The sequence below is a fragment of the Leptodactylus fuscus genome, chromosome 6 (assembly GCF_031893055.1).
Source record: "Leptodactylus fuscus isolate aLepFus1 chromosome 6, aLepFus1.hap2, whole genome shotgun sequence".
Taxonomy (NCBI): Eukaryota; Metazoa; Chordata; class Amphibia; order Anura; family Leptodactylidae; genus Leptodactylus; species Leptodactylus fuscus.
Window position 1 is genome coordinate 138269963 of NC_134270.1, and position 24764 is coordinate 138294726.

General features: G+C 42.1%; 2 protein-coding genes across 3 annotated transcripts in view; one reads left to right on the forward strand and one right to left on the reverse strand.

The window, feature by feature from the left end:
• EZH1 (enhancer of zeste 1 polycomb repressive complex 2 subunit) overlaps positions 1-16486 on the reverse strand; it is a 33067-nt gene extending 16581 nt beyond the window's left edge. The window contains exons 1-13 of one of the 2 annotated variants that reach the window (XM_075277369.1): positions 16309-16486; positions 14779-14886; positions 13456-13573; positions 12942-13070; positions 11484-11603; positions 9674-9794; positions 9472-9582; positions 5872-6036; positions 4923-5027; positions 2934-3036; positions 2242-2405; positions 730-821; positions 131-311 (exon numbers count right to left, since the gene is read on the reverse strand). In XM_075277369.1, the coding sequence (XP_075133470.1) occupies positions 131-311; positions 730-821; positions 2242-2405; positions 2934-3036; positions 4923-5027; positions 5872-6036; positions 9472-9582; positions 9674-9794; positions 11484-11603; positions 12942-13070; positions 13456-13569 (1405 nt within the window). In that variant the 5' untranslated portion in view covers positions 13570-13573; positions 14779-14886; positions 16309-16486. Of the gene's footprint in view, positions 1-130; positions 312-729; positions 822-2241; positions 2406-2933; positions 3037-4922; positions 5028-5871; positions 6037-9471; positions 9583-9673; positions 9795-11483; positions 11604-12941; positions 13071-13455; positions 13699-14778; positions 14887-16308 lie in introns of those variants that run through there. The other variant, XM_075277368.1, reaches the window with a different exon arrangement.
• The window catches only part of TUBG1 (tubulin gamma 1), a 549244-nt gene that overhangs the window by 302839 nt on the left and 221641 nt on the right, over positions 1-24764 (forward strand). The window lies entirely within an intron of this gene.

The window sequence follows — 24764 nt, forward strand, 5'->3', positions numbered from 1 at the left end:
CTGAGAGCACAGTGTTATAGCGCAATCTTCTAACAAATTTCATTACCATTCACTTTCTGAGTGGCCAGGATAAACCAAAAGTTTTAACTGAGTCACACAGAACAGATTCAACCAAGAGCACAAAACTCACCTGAAGAGCTGGAAGCACATTCATTCCCTGTGTCGCGGTCACTATCTCCCTCTTTGGCCTCAGTCACAGTAGAGGTGGAAGCACTTGCGCTGGAAGCAGCGGCTGGTGGGGTTTTCCTTCTCCGTCTCCCTAAGCACTTGAATCTCGGGTTGTTCATCATAGCGTACTCTTTAGCTCCATCCTGAAGGATTGAGAGTTGAAGGCTAAAAGAAGCATCTTATGAGTGATTGATAACCTAGTACTATAATCTGGTGACAGAAGGCAATTGTATGGCTTAAAACCAAGCAGGTGGCACTGTACTGAGTGGAAATAAGGGACTGAAAACTTTAAAATGCTCAAAGTCCAGGTGATAAACAATACTGAAAAGAGCTATTAACCGGGACTAACCTTCTATCCATGTGGCTTTTTGAGGACATCTCTCTACAGCTTTCTGCTATAGCTAATAAACCGCCTCTCCATTCAAACAGGGGACTCTAGACCCATTCTTTAGACTGATCCCAGCAGTCAGACCCTACCAAACGGTCATCTCCTATCCTGGGGGAGGGGGATCTGAGGTGCAACCTCTTCAACTGTGATACAAATGAAGAAATAAAACCTACCAGCCATAAGAAGCACTGACTTCCACAGGGTTCTGTCTCAATCTTAATTTCTCGATTCCTTCTTCTACACACATTTGGACTTGCATGAAAAGCTAAAAGCCATAAAACCAACACAATTTATGTTTTTCATAGATCATTATCTTTAGCATTAAATCATAGATCTAATATGGCTCTCAGGGTATTGACAACAGCAGTCATGGTCACTAAATACTCGATACTGTAGCACATATACGTAACTACTGTGACTTACCCCACAAGTTATCATTAGCAGAGGAAATGGACAGAATAATGACAACATGGAATCTCCTTTGTAAGGGCTTGTTCACATCTGCGCCCAGTCTCCGTTCTGCAGGTTTCCGTTTCCTTCACAAAACAGAGGCAGGACACGGAAACCTGCAGGACTCTTTCATACCCATTCATTTGAATGGGTTTGAAAGATGTCCGGCCGTGAGCACCAGTGAGTGTTTTATGCTCTCCGCAGCTAAACTGTTTTTTGAAATCGGACACAGAGTTGGACATGCAGTACTCTGTGTCCAATTTAAAAAAAACCGTTTCGCGACGGAGAGCATAAAACGCTCACCGCCGGACCTGGTCTGACAGGTTTCCGTCTTCTACATGCAGAAGACGGAAACCACAGAACGGAGACCCGAACACTAGTGTGAACCTAGCGTTAGATTATAAAGTACTCAATTCTTCCTAATATGAGGTGCAATTCTTTCTACTTGAAATTTTACTGTTGCCAGGTTGACCTCAATGTCAGGGGTGAATGGTAAAATAAAGGGGTTATCTAGTTTCTTATATTGATGGCCTATCCTCAGGATAGGCCATCAATATTAGATCTATCGAGTTCAACACCCCAGACCCCCACAGTTCACAGATACCCCAGATAGTGAGGCGCATGGTATTGTTTACATACTGCTGGTCACGCAAACTGTAGTGGCGAAAGTAGGTACTGCATAGACTTCAATTTAAACAATACAGAGAGCCACGCTGCCTGGAGACCAGGGGGTCCCAATACATGACCCTCTCAAATCTAATACTGATGGCCTAAGTCATCAGTGTTAGAAACCAAATAACCCCATTAATTCTGTTTGTTTTTTTGCACAATCCATTTTCCAAAAATACCATACATACATCAGGCATAGAAGGGTTTCTTTTATTTACTTACATCAAGATTCTCCTGAGTTTCTTCTGTGTTTTTTAATCAAACTGCCTGCCCATGAAAATGTTCATAATGACTGTTAGCGCTGTTCTGCCCTCTTACAATAGATTATTATGCAGGGTCCTGTATAAGCTAAGCAACAGGGAATATATTATATTCAGCGTGGCCTTTGACCAGTCTTCAGGCTTCACCCCATATACTAATGGATACTACGACCACCCCCACTTGGCCTTTGGCAATCTTCAATGTACTGCACCTATTCAGTTTACTCAACTTTGATTGGAAGAGATACGGTCTCTGTTCTATGTAATATATATCTATAAAGTAAATATAAATGTCAGGCTACTTACGGTGCAAGAAACAGTCATATTTAAAACAGCGGCGGCAGAAGAGAGTATGGAAGGAGTGCAAGGACTGCTCTCGTGGCACAGATTTTGCCAATGGTCCATCAATATTTGGAGTGCACTGTGGCGGAAGCGTGTTGGGGTCTGATGCTGCAGTCAGCTCTTTGTACCTAAAAATATTTAATGAATTAAAATACTGACTTGATTTAAACCCATTCCCCCCAAAAAAGAATGAATATATGAAAAGGAATATCTCCACTACCGCTACAGTTTGTAATTCTGTTACTACTTATATGACACAAAAAATAGGGCCCTTTGACAGGTCAACCAACACTAACTTAAGATATAGCAAGCCAATATAGCATTCATTAGCTGGCATTTATATGTGGCAAAAATAATGAGTATGTGAAGTGTACAAGTGTGAACAATCACTAATACAACTGATGGCTTCCATACACATTGCATACTGCTGGCAGGACATTTCCTATGTACATAAGGGCTTGTGACGCAGACAGAAGATGAATTTTCTCACTTCGTAAAAACTAACTACAATGTGCGTTTACCAATATTTGCAGTGAACTTATTATTTTCGTTTGTGATTCTCTTGCATAAATGAAGCTTTTTTTTTGATTTAGACAAGATATTCAGTCTATTCTAAACTGTATAGAAAATTAGCATATTCATTTGGGATCATTTACCTTTTTTTGACTTCTTCTGGAAAGCCTCTCTCCGGAAATACAGCAGAGATCGCACTCAGGATGAGATCAATTTGCAACAGGCTTTTAGAGTTTCTCTTGCTGCCTAAAACATAAGCATCCCAAAAAACTTAAAGGGGTTGTCCCACAAAATGTAGTCTTTAGAAAATACCAAACAACCTAAAGGGGTTGTCCCACAATGTGTAGTCTTTAAAATATCCCAAACAACTTAAAGGGGTTGTCCCACAACGTGTAGTCTTTAGGACCTTTGGCCTGTTCCATATTCAAACTGAGCGCAGCCAGGCTGAATGTGAATGGGACTGGTGACAGTCAGCACTCCCATTGACTTCAAGTGCTGGAGACAGGCGAGTGCCAGACTCTGGGGCTCCCACTGAAGTGAATGGGAGTGCCGACTGTCACCAGTCCCAATCACATTCACTCTGGTTTGCAATCAAGTTGACCGATGAGTTCTGATGTCCTAGACACGATGAGATTCATCTTTCACATAACATAATATTGCAGATCTCAGAGATACCACCAGCTGATAATAGTTGGGACTGGCATAATAAATATACTGTGCGCTATTCTCTAGGTGTATGAGAGCAGAGATGCTGCTGTGCTCATGACTTATCTTCCTGCTCTCACACACATAGAGAATAGCAGAGGGTGCACACAGACACTTCCGGGGTGCACGGGGAAGGCTAATTAGCATATGAATAAAAACTGACTTATTCAAAAACTACTGAGGCAACTTACACACAAAAGGTAGGTGTGGAATAGCCTTTCTAAAGGCTATACAAGGATTTGCTTAGCTAAAAATGATTTTTCCCAATGATAGAGCCCCTTTAACAACCCCTTTAATGCAAGAAATGCTATCAGAAAATCAAAAGTAGTTTGAAAACTTAGGCACACTTAAGAAAGATATGAGCATGCTTGCTTGTGGGTTTGTGTAACTCCCATGTATCTGCATGGATAACTTTCTACTGATTCTCCACCTGAATATGGCAAGAGATGATGGAAATTAGTTCAGGTGGAGAAGGCAAAAAGCATAAGAGTGTCCATATAATGGACACGTGTCCCAGTGCGAATGCGAGGGTACAGGACTTATAGATGTAGTAAGGTTTGTATAATATGGCTGCATTATGGCCTTAGAATCCCAACAAGTCAGTCGGGGAAAGCACACAATGCTGAGACTTTACAGTTATTAAGTAACATTAGGTCAACATCTGGTGACCATACGAACAGCGCTTCTTCAATACGTCCTTTCTCCCGCATGGATCTAATAGTAGGTTTACGATTCCAGTGATACCATCCATCTTGTTGCCAGTTGTCCTCCGCTTTCCTCTCAACACTTCTAAGCATAAATTAACTTTCTCAATGAATCTGGACTTCAAGAATTAGGTTCATAATTGGACCAAGCAAAGGCTTGACTAACCGCAGGATTCTTAGATGTCTTCGCCAACGCCAAAGACGTCTATAAATTTTCCTGTTTTTTTTTTTTTAGTTTAGTTCATGAAAAGTCACAGAAATCCTGTATTCTATGCTAATCTGATCCTTGGTTCTGTAAACAGATCATTAAACTTGAAGCTCTCCGGAGTTGCTCACTGTTGCGTTGCCAAGTGCCAGTCTCCCTTGTATTTCTTGCCTGTAAGGTCCTTTGTTGTGACTAATTGATCCAAGAACTGCCATGTCCTCATCTTTAACGCTATAGTTGCCTTTCATTTTGTGACAACCTTTGTTTCATTTATAACTTCCATCTTTTCGCTATCTCCTGTAGAAGGGGTATTCCCATCTCAGTCTTACACCTCAAGTTGCCCCAGAATAGGGGTCTCTGTATTCCATGTATATTTGATCACCACTCTATTCAGTTCTATGGAATCAAGCTATTCACAACTCAGGGACCCTGTTCTCGTGATCACTGGAGGTCACAACAATACCGCATGGAACGGTACATGGGAGTCAAGTCCAAAGCATTATAAAAATATTCCTTACCTCTTGTTTTGCTCTGAGCAGAGATCTTGTCTTCTCCATCTGCTTTGGTTTCTGCCTGGCTTTTTGTTGAAGCAGAATTACTGCCTGGGCTCACCTGGACCTCACCTAGAAAGAAAAACGTAAAAAAATTTTGCTTAAAAAAAAATTAAATTGATTATTTGTAAAAAAAAAAAAAAAAAAAAAAAAAATTGTAATAACATTAACATTTTAAAAAAGTTTCTGAGAAAAAAAACTAATTTTAGCTAATAAAAACCAAATGACATACATAATCTGATAAAATGCTCAGGGTGACAGCACCTATTTATCCAATTCTGTTCCAAAGATATAAGGCCTATAAAGTGTTGACACTATATAACATACACTGGGTATCATATCACTCCCTAAGGAGAGACCACCTTCTCAGGCATGTGGAATCTTTAAAAAAGCCTTTTTCGTGCCACTGGGGGGATTATTGGAAAAATATGCAAATCTGTTTCCCAAGATGTAAATAGGAAAACAGTAGGCACTGTTTTCCTATTTACATTTGGGAAACAGATTTGCATATTTTTCCTATATATAACATACAGCACCCAGAGACTCCATCCCTCAGAAAAACCACAGCGTTACCGCCCACTTGGCTAGTATAACACTAAAAGAGCTTATATCTTTGGAATGGCTAATAGATTTGCATAACCACACAGACAGCATCACTCTGTCACAATATTGTAACATCATGTTGTCTTGAAAAGCTGGTGGCACACATATCTAGACATGGACAGCCAAGAGGAAAGGTAAGCAAGGACATCTGTCGTCTGCCAAGGACTAAGGTGTAGCTACATACCAAATTACTTCATGTGCAGTAACTACAGATTCTATAAGAGTGTTACATTTGTCATAATTAATATGTTGCTTTCACAATCGAAACAAATAAAATTAAAATAAACTAAAATCTACAAAACCAATGATCTACCTTCCTCAGCAATTCTCTTTCTTTTTCGAGTCATGGGTCCTTCTCCTTTCACCTCTTCCCCCTTGCTTGCCGCTGTGTCACTATACTTAGCCTCCCCTTCATCGGCATTCTGAAGAAGAGCATCAACCAGCTCCAGAAAGGCAGAATCAGTCAGAACACCAGCACCTGCACAGACCAAGATCTCTCTTAGGTTTTACTTGGGAAGAATCTTAAAGACAAAGTCTCCAGTCCAGCCAAAAATAAGTAGATTTGAGAGACACAAAGATTAAAACAGCAAAGCAAGTCATGTAAAAGATAGTATTAATTCCAGCATAAAATAACAGCAAACTAATATGCGGATTAGTCAGAAGCGTTATAATATACAGATGCTTATCAATAGAAATCCATAATGTGTATAGCATGAAGCAACGGAAGTATGACAGCCAGCGCATGACACCATTCCAGATGCATGGTAAAGCTGAGCGCTTCCATACGTGCCCTTGTACTCCAAATTAGGGTTCAGAATAATTCATGGACTGGCCCATTAGTTTTCCCCGTAGCTTACCATTCATGAATTCACAATTTACATAGCGATAATATTTGGTAATATTTGGTTGATAAATACAACAAAAAATGTAATACACTTTATACTGCTGTTTTCTACCTGAAAAAACGTTAATGTCTCCCTTCTAGCTAATAGGGAATGTCTGTCCTTAGTTATCACTGTGAAGCAAGGCAAGTCCACAGTGAGTGGGAGGGACGGTCCTCGATTCACATAGTGAATGGAGAGGAGAGGGGCTTCTTGTCCTCACAGCCTCCACACACATCTGCAACACCTTGCCCTGACTGCACACTGGATTGCATATCACTGCTTACAAATGTAAGTAAATTCGACTTATGTACATGTATTTACTTTTAGCTGCTTGTGTTATCTCTGATACACAGCAAGTGGCTTTCCTGAGTGCTCATAGAATTTTCTTTCTATGTCAGGGATCTATTTAGCTGTATCATGCCCTGTAGTTGCAGCCCAGTGGCCCTGGATCTCCTATATTATGGTCACTTGGGATTCTCTAAGCTATTTGTTTGCTATTTTGGTAGAATTACATGTTAAACCAGTAGTAATAATAGGCAGTAGTAGTAGTAATAATAGTAATGGATCCTTATTGTATACACCCACAGTCTGAAAAATGTAAAATGTGATGCATCCATAATGGGGCTAATAGCAGCAGAAAAACTTATAGACTACTGCGTGTGAAGGCTTACACATCCAGAGAACAGAAGCCAAAAGCAAGACCCTGCAGATGTTTCAACATTTTATTAAAGACAATTTTTTTTTTTAATAAAACATCAGGGTCTGGATACATACAGTATGCCAGACCATATCGGCCAGCCTACTTGAATTGGGGAGGGCAATCTGAGACATATGTCAGCCTATCTACTGAGAAGTAAAGATAAGAGGTATTCATTTTCTTAAAGGAAGAAAGACCGCAATTTCACAATTTTGGTGGTTTAGTTTGTTTGCGGTTAATTTTTATGGCATTCACTATATGGTATAATTAGCATGTGTGTTACTACCACTATACAATAAAAAAAATAAAATACTATATTTTGTGCCGCCATATTCTGTCACATTCGTTTTTTCTGTCAACTATCAATATAAGGACTTTTTTTTTTTTTTTTTGCAAGATCAGTTGATGTTTCCATCAGTACCACTTTGGGGTTACATACATCTTTTATAGTTTATGATTTGGATGACAAGAATTCTTATTAAATGAAAAACATTTTTTAAATTTTCCATTGTGATACTGCTGTGTTGGAGTGTATTATGCCTGCCTATGTATCTCCTGTAAATGTCCAGTTAAACATTGCTTCTGGCAGACCTGGGGCACATTGTTAGGCACCCGGCAGCGATAGCAAAACATAGGCACCCCGTAATGAGGTCACAGGTCAGGGCAGTGGGGTAACTACCGGGGTAGCAGCTGCCACAGAGCTCGGAACATTAGGCGACCAAGGACAGCTATTAACGCTACGTTTTTGTTTTTTTTTTCTTAATAGGGTTAGTCTAGCTGGTAACAGGCCCTATTTACTTACCAATCCAGGCAGGGGCTGGGATCAGTAAGTGACGTGGCAGGCCCCACAAACACTATTATACTCAGGGGTCTATTCAGACCCCCGATTATAATGATCAGAGGCCCGGGAGAGGTAAGGAAACATGAAAAACAGTGTCACTTACCTTTCCAGACAGGTTACGGGCCTAGTTGTGATGTCCCTGACGTTACATGACCGGGGCCTGTGTCCTGGGTCATGTAACGTCTGGACGTCATTGAAGATGGCTGACACCACCGAGGACTGCAGCGGAGCCAGGGATAGGCAAGTGACAGTGGTTTTTATGTTTGTATCCCCCCTTGGGTCTTCAATTATTATACTCTGGGGTTTGAAAATTAGCGCCTTCCTATAACATTCATTTTCACCACAGATCATTAAGGGGTTAACCATCTGCCTTGAGATGCAAGCCACTGAACTCCTCTGTACGTAATTACTTATAATAAAATCCAATATAGTGTCTGCAACATCAGCCGTCTTATTGTTCCTCCTGGATGTTAGGGCGAGGTAGTGATGTCAATAGCAGAGGGCAGACCATGCCAGTATTCTTAAAATTGCAATGTGTGTGTTTTTCTGACAGATTTAATGACAGGATAGGATGGCACAAAGGAGCAGATAATAAATAAAAACCATGGGCATTAAAGCAGTTGTTCAGACTGTCCTCAGGATAGGTTACAAATATATGACCGATAGGGGGCAGACACTTGTTCCCCAGATCTGTACGGAGTCCATTCATTACACAAAACGGGGTCTGAAGCAGAAGGCTCCATCTGTTGTCTAGCAGCCCGACACCTTCAATGCAGCTCAGCCCCCATTAAAGTCAGTGGGTGCTGAGCTACAGTGAAGGCGCCAGGCAGCAATACACTGGACAGAGCTTTTGGGTTCCGGCTTCGTATTGCTGACATTGCTGACGCTGGAAGCGGGTCCATAGAAAAGATCTGTATGGGGGGCCCGAATCGATCATATATTTATGGCCCATCCTGAGGATAGGCCAGACGATCCCTTTAAAAGTGGTATATGCTCAGAACAGCACCTGCTAACCTACCCAATATCAGCATTAACATCATAAAGACTGGTACCTGTCTATTAGCCTCTATGGAGAGCTTCTGCTAAGATCTCTCACTTTGGAGGACTCAACATGGTAATATTTCATAGTTACCTATTGATTTTAATGGGCACCATGCAAAATGAATAGGCACTGAACAACTAAAAACTGCTGATGGCTAAAAGGTACAAATGGACCCCCAGTTATCAGCTTGCTGCCGGAAGGGTTGGATCTCATTTTGGAGCAGAATTAATTTGCAAATTAACACATGCAAGCATGATGGAGTACGCAATATGACAAATTTTAAGCGCGCTAAGCAAGAGATGACAAACAACATATTGTCGCATACTTGGAACAATTGTCATTTTGCATAAAATATTACATGGTCAATTAACCTTAGAAACAGAAGGAAAAAAGGTAACTCTACTATCAGCATGATCCTTTTGGCTTCCTTGTGACAAAGGGATGCATACCCGTTTTCGATGTGCTGTTGCGTCCGGCCGAGAAAGAGTGACCGTACATAAACAGACGCTCACGTTCATGTAAGCGTGGACTAGAGGTCATTGCAGATGGAAAATCCACCTCTGTGATTGGGAAAAAAATTAAATGCACTATGAACAATCAAAAGTAATGATGACATATTCCTAAGGTTAAAGGTCTAACGCAAGAACCCACCTTCCTCTCCATGGACCTTGCCATCATAGTTATTGATCAGCTCCTCAATAAACATTTCATCTTCTTCTTTAACTTCGTCTCCCATGTAAGGGATATTACACAAGACAGTCTCATCTTCCACCTGAAATTGATGTAGAAAAGGAACACTGATAACATGCCATTAAAAGGGGATGTCCAGGATTAGAAACAAAAAATGGCCGCTTTTTCCTAAAACCATGCCACAACCACCCACAGGTTCTGAAAACGTATTTTATTGTTTACTGATTACGCATATGTGGGAATGGTGTCTAAAATTTAGTCAGCGTACACTTATCCTAGACAGTCTACAAATGGAGCACATTTATCACAGTGGCTGATATTGGATAATAAACATGGTGTATCTTAAGACTGTTTATAATACTCCATATTAGTTGGCTTAAGTGAGACACATCACCTTGCCAGATGAGGCACAAACATGTCTTAAATGGGTTTCCTGGCACCAAAAACATCTCACCCCTATTCACTTGAATAGGACAGAGGGACTGGCGTCACATTGTAACACTAGTACTTGGTGTTTGCCTGCATATTACACAGAATCACAGGCTCAGAAGGACCGAAGAGGATGGGGGTCTGTGTATACCCCAGGGTAGGTGAGTAACACTGTTAGGTTTACATACATCCCATGGGCCTCTACTTAGTATACTATGAAAGAAACCGCAGACCCTTGCAAATACTTTAATAACCGATGTGCACAAAATCCCATCGGTTAACCTGGTTTATATTCGATTTTGGTTATTTTTTGATTAATTGCCCAAAAGAAAGTTGTAACCACGGGAACTAAATACATTGTTTTAAAGAGGACCTTTCATGGTTTGGACACAGGCAGTTCTCTATACCGCTGGAAAGCCGTCAGTGCGTTGAATTCAGCGCACTGTCAGCTTTCACGATCTGTGCCCCAGGTACAGAGCTATCGGTCCCGGTACCGTAGCTCCTCACAGTCAGAAGGGCGTTCCTGACAGTCTGTCAGAAACGTCCTTCTGCACAGCAGCGCATATCACGCTGTACAGTGAGAGCGGGGAGGAACGCCTCCTCCCCTCCTGATAGTGCTCGTCCATAGACTAGTACTGGGGGAGGCGTTCCTCCCCGCTCACACTGTACAGTGCGATAGGCGCTGCTGTAAGGAAGGGTGTTCCTGACTACTGACTTTTTTTTTTTTTGTCAACATATGGCTTGTTTTTTTTTGGGTGGAAATAGTAGCAATTTTAATTTCTATGATTTGGCACTAGACATGACTTATTGATTAACTTCTATACTCATTCTTGGTGGAAAGAGAAAAATCTGCAATTCTGGCATATAAACTTTGTGGAGTTTACCATGAAGTATAAACAACATTGCCTTTTATTCTGTTGGTCAATGCAATCATGGCAAGACCATATTTTAATGTTTTAATACTACATCTGCATGATAGAAAAACGCTTCTGAATTTTTTTGTGCATTTTTTTTTAATAAGTACCATCATTCATGACAATCCAAGTGCTGAAAACCCCACCAACTGATGAAGAAAAGGGGCAAAGGGTAAGTGTGTTCATTCTAGTTCTGCTCTCCTTGGATAGGAGATTTAACTCTATATGAGCTCAGACGGTAAACAGTTTTTGGGAATCTCCGCACCCAGACTCACAAGAAGAAGGAAATGATGAGTTACACTTTATGTTTGAATTGGCGCTTCTAGTCTCTTCTACCTTCAGTTAGAAGACTGTGCACAATAAATGATCAGAGCCTATAGATAACGTATTACCTTATTAGGACACTAAAGACATGTCACAGAACATACCATAAAGTTTTGCTGGAGGGGAGACCAAGAGTACATGATGGGCACAAGTGCTACTGTGTTCAGAGGCCTTGTATATATAGTCTGGATGGCAAAACCAGGAAAGCTACTTTCAACGGTACTCTGAAAAAGAAACAGAAGTGATTTACTATTACAGCTGAAAGATTTCTTAAAGAGGTTGTCCCAATATTTAGCTATCCACAGGCTATGTGATTAGTGTCTCATTGGTGTGAGTGTGAGCCCTGGGACATCCGAGGTTCTGTGTCCTACGGAATGTAATGCAGTCTGCTATCTTCAGTAGCCCCATTAACTTTAAAGTGGTTATTCGGGGGTTAAAACTTACCGCTTACCTTGGGTCTGAATGTTTGGAACTTCAGGTTTTTGGCCCAGTTCCAACAACAGATCCCGTGATTGGTACCCCTCTCCCTCCTGCCGTTTCCTTGTAAGATATATATTGATGGGTTGGCAGACTCATGTATTTTATTAGCAAAGTCAGCCCTGTTGATCCACTATTGGTTCCACTGAGATGGTCACCACAATGTATGTCATACAAGGGAAGAGGAAAAGGAGTAAGTTGGATGCCAATCATATTACCCGGTGTCAGAACCAGCCAGGAAACATAAAGTGGTTGTACCTCTAGGGACACTTATTCCTTATCTACAAGACAGGGGATAAGTGTCCTACAGCCAGATGCTCCAGTGATCAGGAGGATGGGGAACCAAAAGTTCCGCTAAGTCCTCCTTGTGAATGGCGTGTCAGTGTGCGTGAGTAATCACTTCTATGGGGGTCACCAGGACTGTAATGCACCTACAGCCCCATAAAAGTGAATGAAGGCTAGTCATACAAGCGCACCGACACTCTCAAGGGGGGCTTTTGGTCACCCGTCCTGCTGATCACTATGGGACCCAGCGAAAGGAATAAGTGTCCATAACAGGGCATCCCCTTTAAACTTGCGAACGTTCAGTACCCCAGGCCAGATATTAATAACTTTAAAGGGTTTTCCAGGACTATTGTATTGAGCTCCACTTCCTCTTCTCAGGCAGTGACATCACCTCCATAGCCATGCATCAACTTCGTTTCTTTCAAATGAATGGGACTGAGCTGCAATACCATGCACAGCCACTATACAATGCAGCTCTGTGTTTGGCAAATAGTGAAGAAGCCACAGAATCAATGTCATGGCCATCGAAAACCCCTTTAAATAATGTTAAAGTGCCACACCATTCAAACAAAGGAAGATGTGATCAATGGGAACCCAGGGGCCAGACTCTCACATAACAGATCAGTGGTCAGCAACCTTCAACACGCCAGCTGCTATAAAACTACAAGTCCCAGCTCCATTCACTTCTTAGGGAGCTCCAAGATCTGGAGAGCAAGAATACATTCTGAATAAGTTGTAAGCTTCAATCTTGGGACAACCCTTTCTAAGAGTTAGCCTCATTGCCTGTGACAGAAAGATACCTTCTTAAGAAAAGGATGTGCATTTGAAGGGTCCATGATCTGAATCGGTTGCAGTCTTAGCTTTTTCCAAGCTTCATTTAAAACATTTGTTCTCTCGTGAATTTTCATTAAATTCTCCACATAGCTAGCCTGGGAAGCGGAAAAGAGAATCAGAAGAAAAACAAGTTCTACAAATGAAACGCTCATTAACTTATAGCAAGTCAATACATTTAGGCAGGACAATGCACTATAGCGGAGGCTTGGTAAAATAAGGAATGTTCTGATCTGTTCTAATCAGAGTGCAAAAAAAAATTAATAATAATAATTAAGGGATCTCCGTCATGTCTGTTGGTCACATGGCCATGCTGCAGTTCAGTCTCATTCAACTCTATCAATAATTCTAAACATTTTTAAACAGACTGCAGTCCTCACTTTCTAACTGCACTGTGATAGATACATTTGCATTGTCCATGCCCACAATAAATAAAATATTCAATTCCACGTCACCCTATAATTCGTCATGTCTTCTACTCACCCCAGCAGCCTGGTTGGTCTGTAGCCTCTTCAGCTGCTGCAGCCGCACATACTCGAGGCGCACTTTCTTTTTCCAGTACAGGAGAGATTTATACTGGGAATTAGGAGGCTCCATTGTGCTGAATAGTGAAATGAAATGTTTAATTAAAGACATCATCAATTAATGGGATTAAAGGGATGTTCCCACTACTGACATTTATTCTCCAATATTGGGGATCTCGCTGCTGGCACCACTAGTGATCAGGAGAACCGTGTCCTAGAGTGCCCTGCTGTGTATGACTGAAGCAGTGAATAGACTCGGCCACTGCTCCATTCACTTTGTGATAAAATAAAGGTAAAAAAGCAGGAGGCCTGGAAGCAGGTCATGTCTGTGTCCTATAGACCCTAGGCTAAGCTTTATTAGCATAGTGTCCAAGGAGAAGATATAGCCCATAAGTGTAGCAGACTTCTATTGTGCATTCCTAGCGGCCAGCCCTATACCCAGGGTGCTGTGCCCTTCAATGGCATTACGGAAAATAAACAGAATGGTGATTGAGCATGCGACCACCACTCTATTCACAAAGGGCACTTGGAGACATCTATAGACCTCTGGGCTGGTGATTGTTGGATGTCTCTATGATCGGACCCTTAGTGATTAGACCTTGGAAACCAGCCATGGGGCGGCAACACTCTGGTTGGAAGGATGACCGCTTATCTTTTAGTAAAAATTATTTGTTAGGGATGACCCAAGCATGACATCGAAACCCCTTAGATCCTGCGGACAAATACTGGACCACAGCATCTAAGGGGATTAAAACCCTTGAGCGGAGCTTAGCTCTAACCAGTGGTGCTGGAGCAGGGAGTGACGCTGTAAGTAGAGGAGAATCTACTTATCGAACAATTTCTCACCAAGACGCAGTAGCAGCAACTATAGGAGAGTATAAGGAGGTACTGATTAGCACCAATGTGAATAAAGCACAAGGAGTGAAACAGAAACATATTTGCTTCTGTCTGAGCCAGTGTTTCTCTACTCTCACACAGATCATGTTCACTTCTCTATAGACTTCTATGTAACCTAACATCTGTGTGAGCTTCTGCCTATCTAGAAAGATTCAGAGTGATTTTCAGAGAGATTCATGGTCATTTTCAGTTTAGGAGGAACAGAAAAGGCATAGAAAGGGACCCACAAAGATGGAGAAAGAAACATTTTTCTCTAATAACTTTATTATATTCACGTGTACTAATAATGTGTGCAAAACATGTTGAAATATAGGTGACCATGTAAAAGCTGCAGTATGAATGCTAAAGTGTGACCGTATGTATGTATGTATGTGTCTTTGTGTACCTCGGCAAAGAGCAGGTGGAGACCTCGAGGGTAACAGATCTTGTTTACCAAAAAAGCGTTTTTCTTAGCGACAAAAGAGCATGGAATTTTTCTGGCGAGTATCCAAACCTGGAAAAAGAAACTTATAAAACACAAATACCAAAATTTAATGTCAAAAGCATGCAATATTGGAAAAAAGATCATCAAGGTTCTGGTTGGGCCAGAACTAACTAAACAATATGGAGGAAAGTATAAGTCCCCCAGTGCTTAAAGGATTTGTCCAGCAATTGTAAATTAACTCACTTATTCTTTTTGGAGCTGGGCCCGGTAGTTTCAGTCTCATTCCAAGCCCTGGTGATGTGAACAGAACCAGCCCCCATCCCCTTTCCTAATCCCTCCTCTTTCATATCTATGTCATTAGTCAGCCAGCCCCCAAAACTGAGAGAAGGCAAAGCAACCCAGGAGAGGGGGAGGGGCTGGTTCTGATCACGTGATCTAGGGTCAGTTTGAGCTTATAACTCCCAGGTCCAGCTTGAAAAAGACACTGGAGGTAGTAAATTAATTTACACTTGCAGGAAAACCCCTTTAAAGGGATTCTACCACTAAAACGCTGTTTTGTGTGCTTTAGACGTCGGAATAGCCTTTAGAAAGGCTATTCGTCTCCTACCTTTAGATGTGGTCTCCGTTGCACCGTTCCTTAGAAATACCGCTTTTTACCGGTATGCTAATGAGTTCTGCGCAACAATTAGGGCGGGCCCCAGCGCTCAAATGGCGATGGGGGCGACCCCACTGCTGCCCGAGAACCGGCTCCCCCTCTGTCGTCTTCCTTCCTCGTCAGCTCTGGCGCCTGCGCAGTCGGGATGCCCCCAACGCCGTTTGAGCCTTTCTAACGTCTATTCTGACGTCTAAAGCATACAAACCAGCGTTTTAGTGGAAGAATCCCTTTAAGCAGGGCAGATTTCAGATGGAATTTGTGATCATACTCTTAGGATACTATATTATTACCACTTGGATGTAACGTGAAGATGCTTCTTGCTTCTGAAGTCACATGATGTGACAGGCAAGCGTGGTGACTACTAAGAGGGTATCGCACATGGTACCTCTGAAACAGAATCTTCAAACGGCTGATCTGTGGGGGTGCTGGGTTTTTGGCACCCCCACTTATTAGATACTGTCTAATATTTGCACCCAGATTTATACCACCATCCCTTCACCTTGCACACATTGCAGTAATAGCCATACTCGGATGTATGAAATGGACTTTCAACCACAGAAACGTCTGCCACAAACCCTCCAGGTGTGAATTAGCCCTGAGAGGCGTCTTCATGCAGCCACTATTCCCTGCAGTATTATTGGGGGATTATTGGGGGGTCTCCAGGGGAGTGCTCAGGATACTACACTGGAAGGGGGTGTGGTCGTTGCTTCCATATCTTGTGTGTGAATTATCCGCTATAGACACATGCAGATGACGAGGTTCCTCCCCTGCCAGGTGCCTGCACATAACACGCTGCAGCCTCGGTCACCCTCACAGCTATAGGAGGCGGCACGTACCTGGCCCCGCGGCACGGCCTTCAGGCTCTGCTCTTCCAGTCTGTCAGGAATACCAGGGCACGGCCGCCATGTTGTCTTATTCCTAAGTGCGTGGTTGTCAGGCACTTGAGCTCACTGACAGCAGAAGCCATCTTGCTGTGCGAACACAGAACACAACAGCATAGAGGGAGGCTAGACCTCCGTAGCCAATCAGGACACCGCGACTAAGAATAGGGCGGGGTTATCCTGAAGTAGGCGGGGATAAGCAGTCACAACAACTAGTGAGACAAGCCGGAAGTTTGCGTTCCAAGACTCGCTTCAAGCTGTTGCGCCGCATACTTTGACAGTTGTTTTGCTGCCATTGCAACAGGATAGGCAATGGTTGCTATGCTGATTATAGTGCCAGTGCTCTTCTTTGTGTTCCTTTATGGTACAGACAGCTCTGAAAACCCCCCACCGTGCCCCAACTAAGACACCCACAGTGCCAACCCAAATAACATGTCTTCTACACTTCATACACTCACTGTGGCTGATTTGTCAGTTTGCGCCTAAGTTATGACAAGGTGCACATCTCTATCATCATGTAGGTGCACCCTCTTGGGTATGTGCACCTAAGCCAATGTCTATAGCAACTCCTCGCTGAATTCTGGCATCATTTATGCAAGAAAACTGGTGTAAAGAATGATAAATAAGACGCCCCCTTTGAAGAAAGTGGGGTGCAAAACCAAATTTGGATTCTTTGCTCAAGAATTGTGACTTTTGCATGGCTTGTATGCCAGATTTCTGGTATACAAGCCATGATAAATCAGGCCTACAGTCTTCTTATGATATCTTTGGGGTGCTTGGAAAAAACAGAAGGAAGAGGTTTTTTAGCATTTTTTTAGTAGAATGGTTTTTTGAAAAAAAAAAAAATTAGGGACGTCAGTAATGTACACATACACATATCTATTTAAAGAAAACAGCATACCTCGATCATACAGGATTTTGAATAAAATTCTGCTGAACAAAAAATTGCAAAAAACAAAACACGAGCGGACTCCCTCAACGGAAAGCTGAACACAGATGTGAATAGGGCCTAAGTTTAGAGGGAGCGTTCCTACTTTTAACCCAAGTTCCTCTGTCCCTCTTTGCTCCTCTTTTTGATTTTGCACAAATCAAAACCACAGACAAGGGAATTACAATGAGTGGGCAGACACAATAACATGGGGGGATTAACTTGAATAGAAATGATTGATATTTTGGCCAATGACTGGCCCTACAAGGAATAGAGAAAACTAACAAGAAAAGCAGGAGTTAGACTAAGGAGACACAGGGTAAAGCTAACAGAGCAAGGGTGGGAATGGGGGAGGCAGGCAGAGGCTACAATGGGAAATCAGGTCCTCCTCAGAACATCATGAGCAGGCAATGTTATTAATATATTCCGTATAGCCCTGGAACAGGGTCTAGGGGGTATTCCAGTGGGACACGGGAAGGTCCTTCATATCCCCAACCTCGTGAACCCAATTATTTAGGGAGAAACAGTAGATTTCTACAGATCAGATATACAAGATCGATTTATTTATTTATTTAGCTTACTTATATAGCGCCATCATATTCAGCAGCGCTTTGCAGATATTGTCAAAAGTAAACCATATAGGGCTCACAATCTAAATTCCCTATAAGTATGTCTTTGTAATGTGGGAGGAAAGCCGCACAAACAGAGGGAGAGCACACAAATCCCTTGCAGATTGTCCTTGGCAGGATTCAAACCGAGCACTGCAAAGCAATAGTACTAACCACTGAGCCACTGTGCTCACCCAGACTAAGCGTACTGACATCCCAACCCCCAATAAATTCCCTCCCCGGTACCCGAAATAACCAAATAGAAATGAACACATAAACAACCTCTTGGGTAAAAATTGTGGGGGTCGGCCACAGCTTTATTAAACATAAACACATCAGCAGAACCCTGCTATCCCCCTATGACGAACTGCCAAGGCGTGTCACCAGTATGCCCTGCCACCGCTTGCGGTGGGCATGTATATGATGTTCAGCGGGTGACGCGCCTCTCCTCTTCTACTCCAAATGCCAAAAGGGGGGGAGGAGACAAGGTCCTGCCAACATGCCAGCTGTGACACCTGAGGAAAAACAAAAGGAAATAAATAACACAATTCCACAACTGTAAAAACACCTGACAAGAAAAAACAAACAAAACAAACCACGGAACCCACGAGGGCAAGGCACAAATAAACACACAACAAGCAAAAATAAAGGAATGGGAGGGTGGGGGAAATGCTTCTTCGGGGCTGGCGGGGATCCAAGAGTAAGTCCCCGCCCAGCATGTTGCCACTCACGGAAAAAAGAAACGAGCTGTCCATTCTTGAGGCGGACTCCGCAGCTGATTCAGCCTTGGCATCCGCCTTGCAGCAGCACCTTCCGGAGTAGGTCAATTCATTTGAGCCTGCTCCGGAGGTGGAAGCTGAGACTGTCGGAAGCCGCGACAGTCGTGGCAGGCGCATTTCAGCCCGAGAGTGACGCGGCTTCCCGCGTCACATTTGGTGCCAAAATCTGCCCATCCGCTCCCCGTGTGAACGGGGCTGAAGTGCACTTAATTTATTATGAGGCATGAGTTTCATCCCTGTTGCATGGGAGATCAAGACTGTCGTAACTAGAGATGAGCGAACACTGTTCGGATCAGCCAATCCGAACAGCACGCTCCCATAGAAATGAATGGAAGCACCTGTGACGCCGGCCGCCGGCAAAGTCAGCGTCACAGGTGCTTCCATTCATTTCTATGGGAGCGTGCTGTTCGGATCGGCTGATCCGAACAGTGTTTGCTCATCTCTAGTCGTAACAAGTAGCAGTCTTTATAAGACTACCTCTCTATCCATGTGAATGTAGTCTAACACCAGCTGCAAACTTGTTTCTTCTACTAGTACACGGGTGGAACTAGAGAGCTGCAGAAATAGTGTCACTCACCTCTGCTACTCTGTTTCTGTAGCTCACACTAATCTCTATGGGAGTTATAGGGGGCATTCACACAGAGTAACGCCGGGCGTGTATCACAGCCATACACGCCGGCGTTACGGCAGACTGCCGAACACTGCCCATTCACTTCAATGGGAGCGCTCGTAAACGCCGCTGTTACGAGCGCTCCCATTGAAGTGAATGGGAAGTGTTCAGCAGTCTGCCGTAACGCCGGCGTGTACGGCTGTGACACACGCCCGGCGTTACTCCGTGTGAATGCCCTCATATATAACATTATACATAGTTTACTATATTCACCCATACTATTCATGTATGAATCATTTATAATTTGAGCTATCTTTTTAACCACATTTTATGTTTGAACATATTTTTGCAACAAAATTGTGGATTTTTTTCTTTAATTTTTCACGTCAGTATTGATATACACATATATTCTGCCTACTAGAGCATTCACAACAGACAAACTTCCTCTTTTAGAGCCAATTCAGATAGCCATGTCTGTCCTGGGTAATTCTTTCCGTATGATGCACTGACTGCAGCGATGCACTGAGTTTTGTTTCTCCCGGACACAAAATGTGGCTGACAAATGGACAATGTTACCAAGATTACATACAACCCTCTGAATTTACCCTTAGGTAGTTTGGGTCAAATCTTCCCTTACTGATGGAATCTTCCACTGTGTTCTGTTCATAGATACTTCCATTATTGATATTGTATTCCATTGACATCTTCCATAATCTACATTGTTAGAGTAATGACTAGAGATGAGCGAGTAATATTCAATCGAGTAGGTATTCGATCGAATACTAAGGTATTCAAAATACTCGTACTCAATCAAGTACCACTCGCTATTCGAATGGAAAAATTTGATGCAGAACCAGCGTTGATTGGCAGAATGCTATACAGTCGACCAGTCAACGCTGGTTCTTCTCCTACCTTTAGAAGTCTTCTCCGTGCAGCATCCCCGCGGCGTCTTCTGGCTCTGAATTCACTCTGCCAGGCTTTGACTGTAAGCGGCCATTTTCTTGTAGTGCGGGCATGCGCAGTCGGCTCTGCCCAGGCCCGATGCCTGGCAGAGTGAATTCAAAGCCGGAAGACGCCACGGGGACGCTGCACGGAGAAGACTTCTCGGAGAATGCAGCCCGACCCTCACTTGTGGACTTGGTAAATTCAATTTGATCGAATATTGCCTACCCCTGAAACGAGCATTTTTCCCCCCATAGAGTATAATAGGATTCGATATTCGATTTGAGTAGTCGAATATTGAGGGGCTACTCGAAACAAATATTGCAAATCTGGCAAGTACTGTAAAAAGCAGCTGTAGGGACCCAGGACATTCTTGACGTGCATTATTGGTAACATCCCAAGTTCTTTCCTGTGGCCCCTGACTGACCCCATTCACGGATGGGAAAGACACCAGAAACAACCTTTGGGCACCGCTCGATCGGATAGCAGAGCATCAGGGTCAGGCGACTATGATTTGTTTTTTTTAATGTTTCACCTTTCCTGGCCTCTTGGCCCAGAACTGTAATTCCTGGGCTACTCCTTTAACACTACTAAATCAACAGTGATGTGCAATAGGTGCCAACGTCTTAAAAGATGGAACTAATTTTAATGAAGACATCAGCTTTTACCTTCAATAAAGGGGTGAGCTCCCAGTTCCTGGCAGGGAATATGTCAATAACGGATTTTCCACACTGATACATCCACATTAATAGTATGTAGCACGGCATGAAATGCTACAATGATATAATGTCTGGCGGAGAACATATTGCCCAATATTCGTGAAGCAGAAATTTCGGGAGAGAAATTACATGATGCACAGATTGTCACAAACATTTTTTTTTTATTTCTATGAATGACTTTATTTCCTCTGCTCTTATTAGAAACATCTGTCAAATTTACAGAGGGTTAAAAAGTGTTTGGCAATGTTCTTCGGTTATACACTCAGCTGAGGGAGACGTGTGTATCTTGATAACTCTGAAGGGACTTAGAATGCAGCCCTTGTCTTCCTTTGTTTTATGGTTTATCTGTACGTATATCTATATATATTTTTTTAGAATATTTTTTTTTCCATAATAAAGATTTTACTGTTTTTTAAATGAATACACTCTTGGATTAGAGCTTTGAGTCCTTCCCCCTTGTCTGCCACGAATGACACCGCCCACCTGACAGTACAGAGCCTAAATAGGATATCAGGCACAAAAAATGATTGTATTAAGGGAACGGTTGGGGCTAGAGAAGTGATTCCAACTGCACCAGAATCAGTGGACTGACATATATGGGCTCTCTACTGTCGAGTCTGGCTATTTTGGCCAGAGCCAACAATAAAGTGATTCTGAGATCTTTCCTTCAACTTCTTAAACTATGAATCTGAGAGATTAACCCCTTAGATATCACAATCAACACTGTAAATGGTTAAAGAAAGGGGTCTAAGGGTATGTTCACACGGCAGAATTTGTGTTCCGCCTATGAACATTACGCATGGCTAGCCATGACAGGACGCCGATGCAGTGCACCAGAATCCTATTGCAGCATCCGGATTAGGCCCAAATGAATGGGCCTAATCGAGAGGGAGCCTCGCGCCACGGACGCCGTGGCTGATTCGGAATCTAGCTAGCGGAAAAAAGAAGCGAGCGGCTCCCATTGAAGTCAATGGGAGGTAGATTTGGCAGCGGATTTTGAGGCAGATTCTCGTCAAAATCCGCTGCCAAAAAAACTGTGTGAACTGACCCTAATAAGTACAATATTGAAAAGTACAATATACTGAAAAACAAAAGTATTGCAGTGTATTGCCCAAACAATCGATGGTTTGCATGTCCGCTTTTGGGACAAAAAAAAGCTAAATCTTGTTAACATTTTTAAAATTTTTGAAAACATAAAAATATTAAGTAGTTAAAAAACTATTTAAAGATTGGGGGAATTTTCAATCACTTCACAACAGTTTTCTAAGTTTGACTGCGGCATCCAAGGGATTAAAACCACCAATCGGAGATGTGCTCCGACCAGGGGTTATGGAGCAGTGTGTTAGCTTTCAGTTACAGCTAACACCTGCTCCCAAAGCCGCCTGCGATTCGATACCTCAAAGTGTGAGAAATCTGCCCCAATGTGTCATTTAGTCATTTATTCAGCAGAGTGACAAAAACACATTGCCAGAAACATCTTGTTTTAGTCCAAAAACAGGATAAAAAGTGATCAAAAAGTCCTATGTACCTCAAAATGGTATCCGGAAAGTTTGCTGCTAGGAAAGCCTCTCATAGCTCCATCAATTAAAGAATTAATAAAACTATCAACTGTGTAAAATTTTTGTGGCTGCAACGATCTAATATTTGCATAGGTAGTAAATCGTATATACATTTGGAATACCATACAATTTTTTTTTATACAAAATGAATGTTATAAAATGTAAACCCACAAAATAATGATGAAATTTCAAATCTATTTCATGCAGTTCCTATCGCAAAACCGGGTCCTCTAAAATTCCAATAGACTTTATCCTTAAAGGGTTACATCCATTTCAGCCAGTTGTGGGCTTGGTGTCAACCACCAGCTGGAGTTTAGGAGACAGCTGGACACAGCTGTTTTATCTCTGTAACTCCCCCTTCCCAAAAAAAACTAAATAAGAGTTACCGAAACCTCATATTACAGCTGCACCCAGCGACTTCCAGAACTCACAACCACCTCAAGGTGGCAGAGACACGGTGAGAATTCCCTTATGTCCCCCCATAAAATATAATGCTCTCCTTCTGTCTCCACATATAGTATAATAGCCCCCTTTTGCCGTATACAAAAATTAATCAAAATAGCCTCTTTTTGCCCCCACACAATCTATAATGCTCTCCTTTTGCCCCCACAGTATAATAGTCACATTATGCCTCCCTGGTGGTCAGGGGGTGTATGGAGTTGTGAGAGGTATGTAATGATAAAATCTGTAGCACTCCTTTCTCCTTGTGCTAACATCTGTTCTGGCAATGAGTGGCCCCAACACCTGTAAATACTACCTGACACTTGTTTGCAAATTCCTGGAATGTGGTCTACATAAATGTATTTTTCATTAATAACTGGCTGCCTAGCCTTTGCCTTTGTTTTTGTCCTAGGGTCCCTGTCAGTAGTCTGCTGGATGGCTCTTACCTTGTATTTGGGCTCACATAGCATCAGATCTCAGGTAGCTGCAAGATGATTGGTGTTTGAGGCCCTCCCCTGCAGTGTGACTAAGATGGGACCCAGGGAGGAAGGATATCAGTTGGCCTGACTCTGCACCTACCGTATATATACTCGAGTATAAGACAAATTTTTAAGCACAGTTTTTGTGCTGAAAAAGCCCCCCTCGGCTTATACTCGAGTCAAGCAAAAAAAAATTTTTTTTTTTTTTTTTTGCTGCCTTGTCTCTTGTCTGTGCTGTGTAAAACCACAGAAACTCCACACCTATGTTGTCGGCTCCGCTCCTGAGTGGGCAGCATATTTAAATGGCATTCTGGAATCATACATGTACAGCACATCGTACACATACATGTAGTAATATGCATGAGGCTTTTCCCAAAACCTAAAATTGTCATTATAGACGTCTCTGACACCTATAGAGGTGTTACTGCAACCTTTGAATGGAAGACAATGAAAGAGTCCATCAACAATGGGAAACGATGGAGGACTCCATCAACTATAGAAGGTGCCATCAAGAATGGGTGGCAATGTAAGATTCAAATGTAGAAGACAATGCAATAATTTATCAACAGTAGAAAGAAATATAATCAACAATGATAAATTCTATCTCCAATGAAAGATGATGGAATATTCTATCCACAATGCAAGAGGATGAAGTATTTCAAAAAGATACCGTTAACAATAGAAGTCAATGGAATGGTCTATCAGCCATGGATATTTTATCAGCAATGAAAGACAATTGAAGATTCCATCATCAATAGATGTTGATATCAATAATGGAAGAAAAACTATTCTATTAACAATGGAACATTCTATCAACAATGGAAGATAATATCAGCAATGGAAAACAATCAAAGATTCTATTTACAATGGAAGACAATGGAATGCGCTATCAACAATGGTAGAATGTAAATTGAAGATTATAGAATTCCAGTGGAATATTCTATTATCAACACAAAACAGTGGAAGATTCCATCATTAGTAGAAGGAACCGGGATTTTTCAATGGCTGGCCGCAGGGATATGGGAACACAAGGAATATGATCTAAGGTGATGTATGAATGTAATATACTGATATAATCTCATCGCTCTAGACTCCTTTATATTATTTGACTCTGATCTGCTATTTGTCAGTAATTCATATATGGTGACCCACATCAAATACAACAGCAACCATTTTATATATGGATACCTCACCAGACCTACAAAGTAAAATTGTAATTATAATTACAGTATATTAACATACTATATATTACATAACCTTTTACTTTTATAAAAATGACAGCATGGCAACAGAATAGTACGTATACTGTACAGTAGTTGTTACGGTATCTCAGTAAAGCAGATATA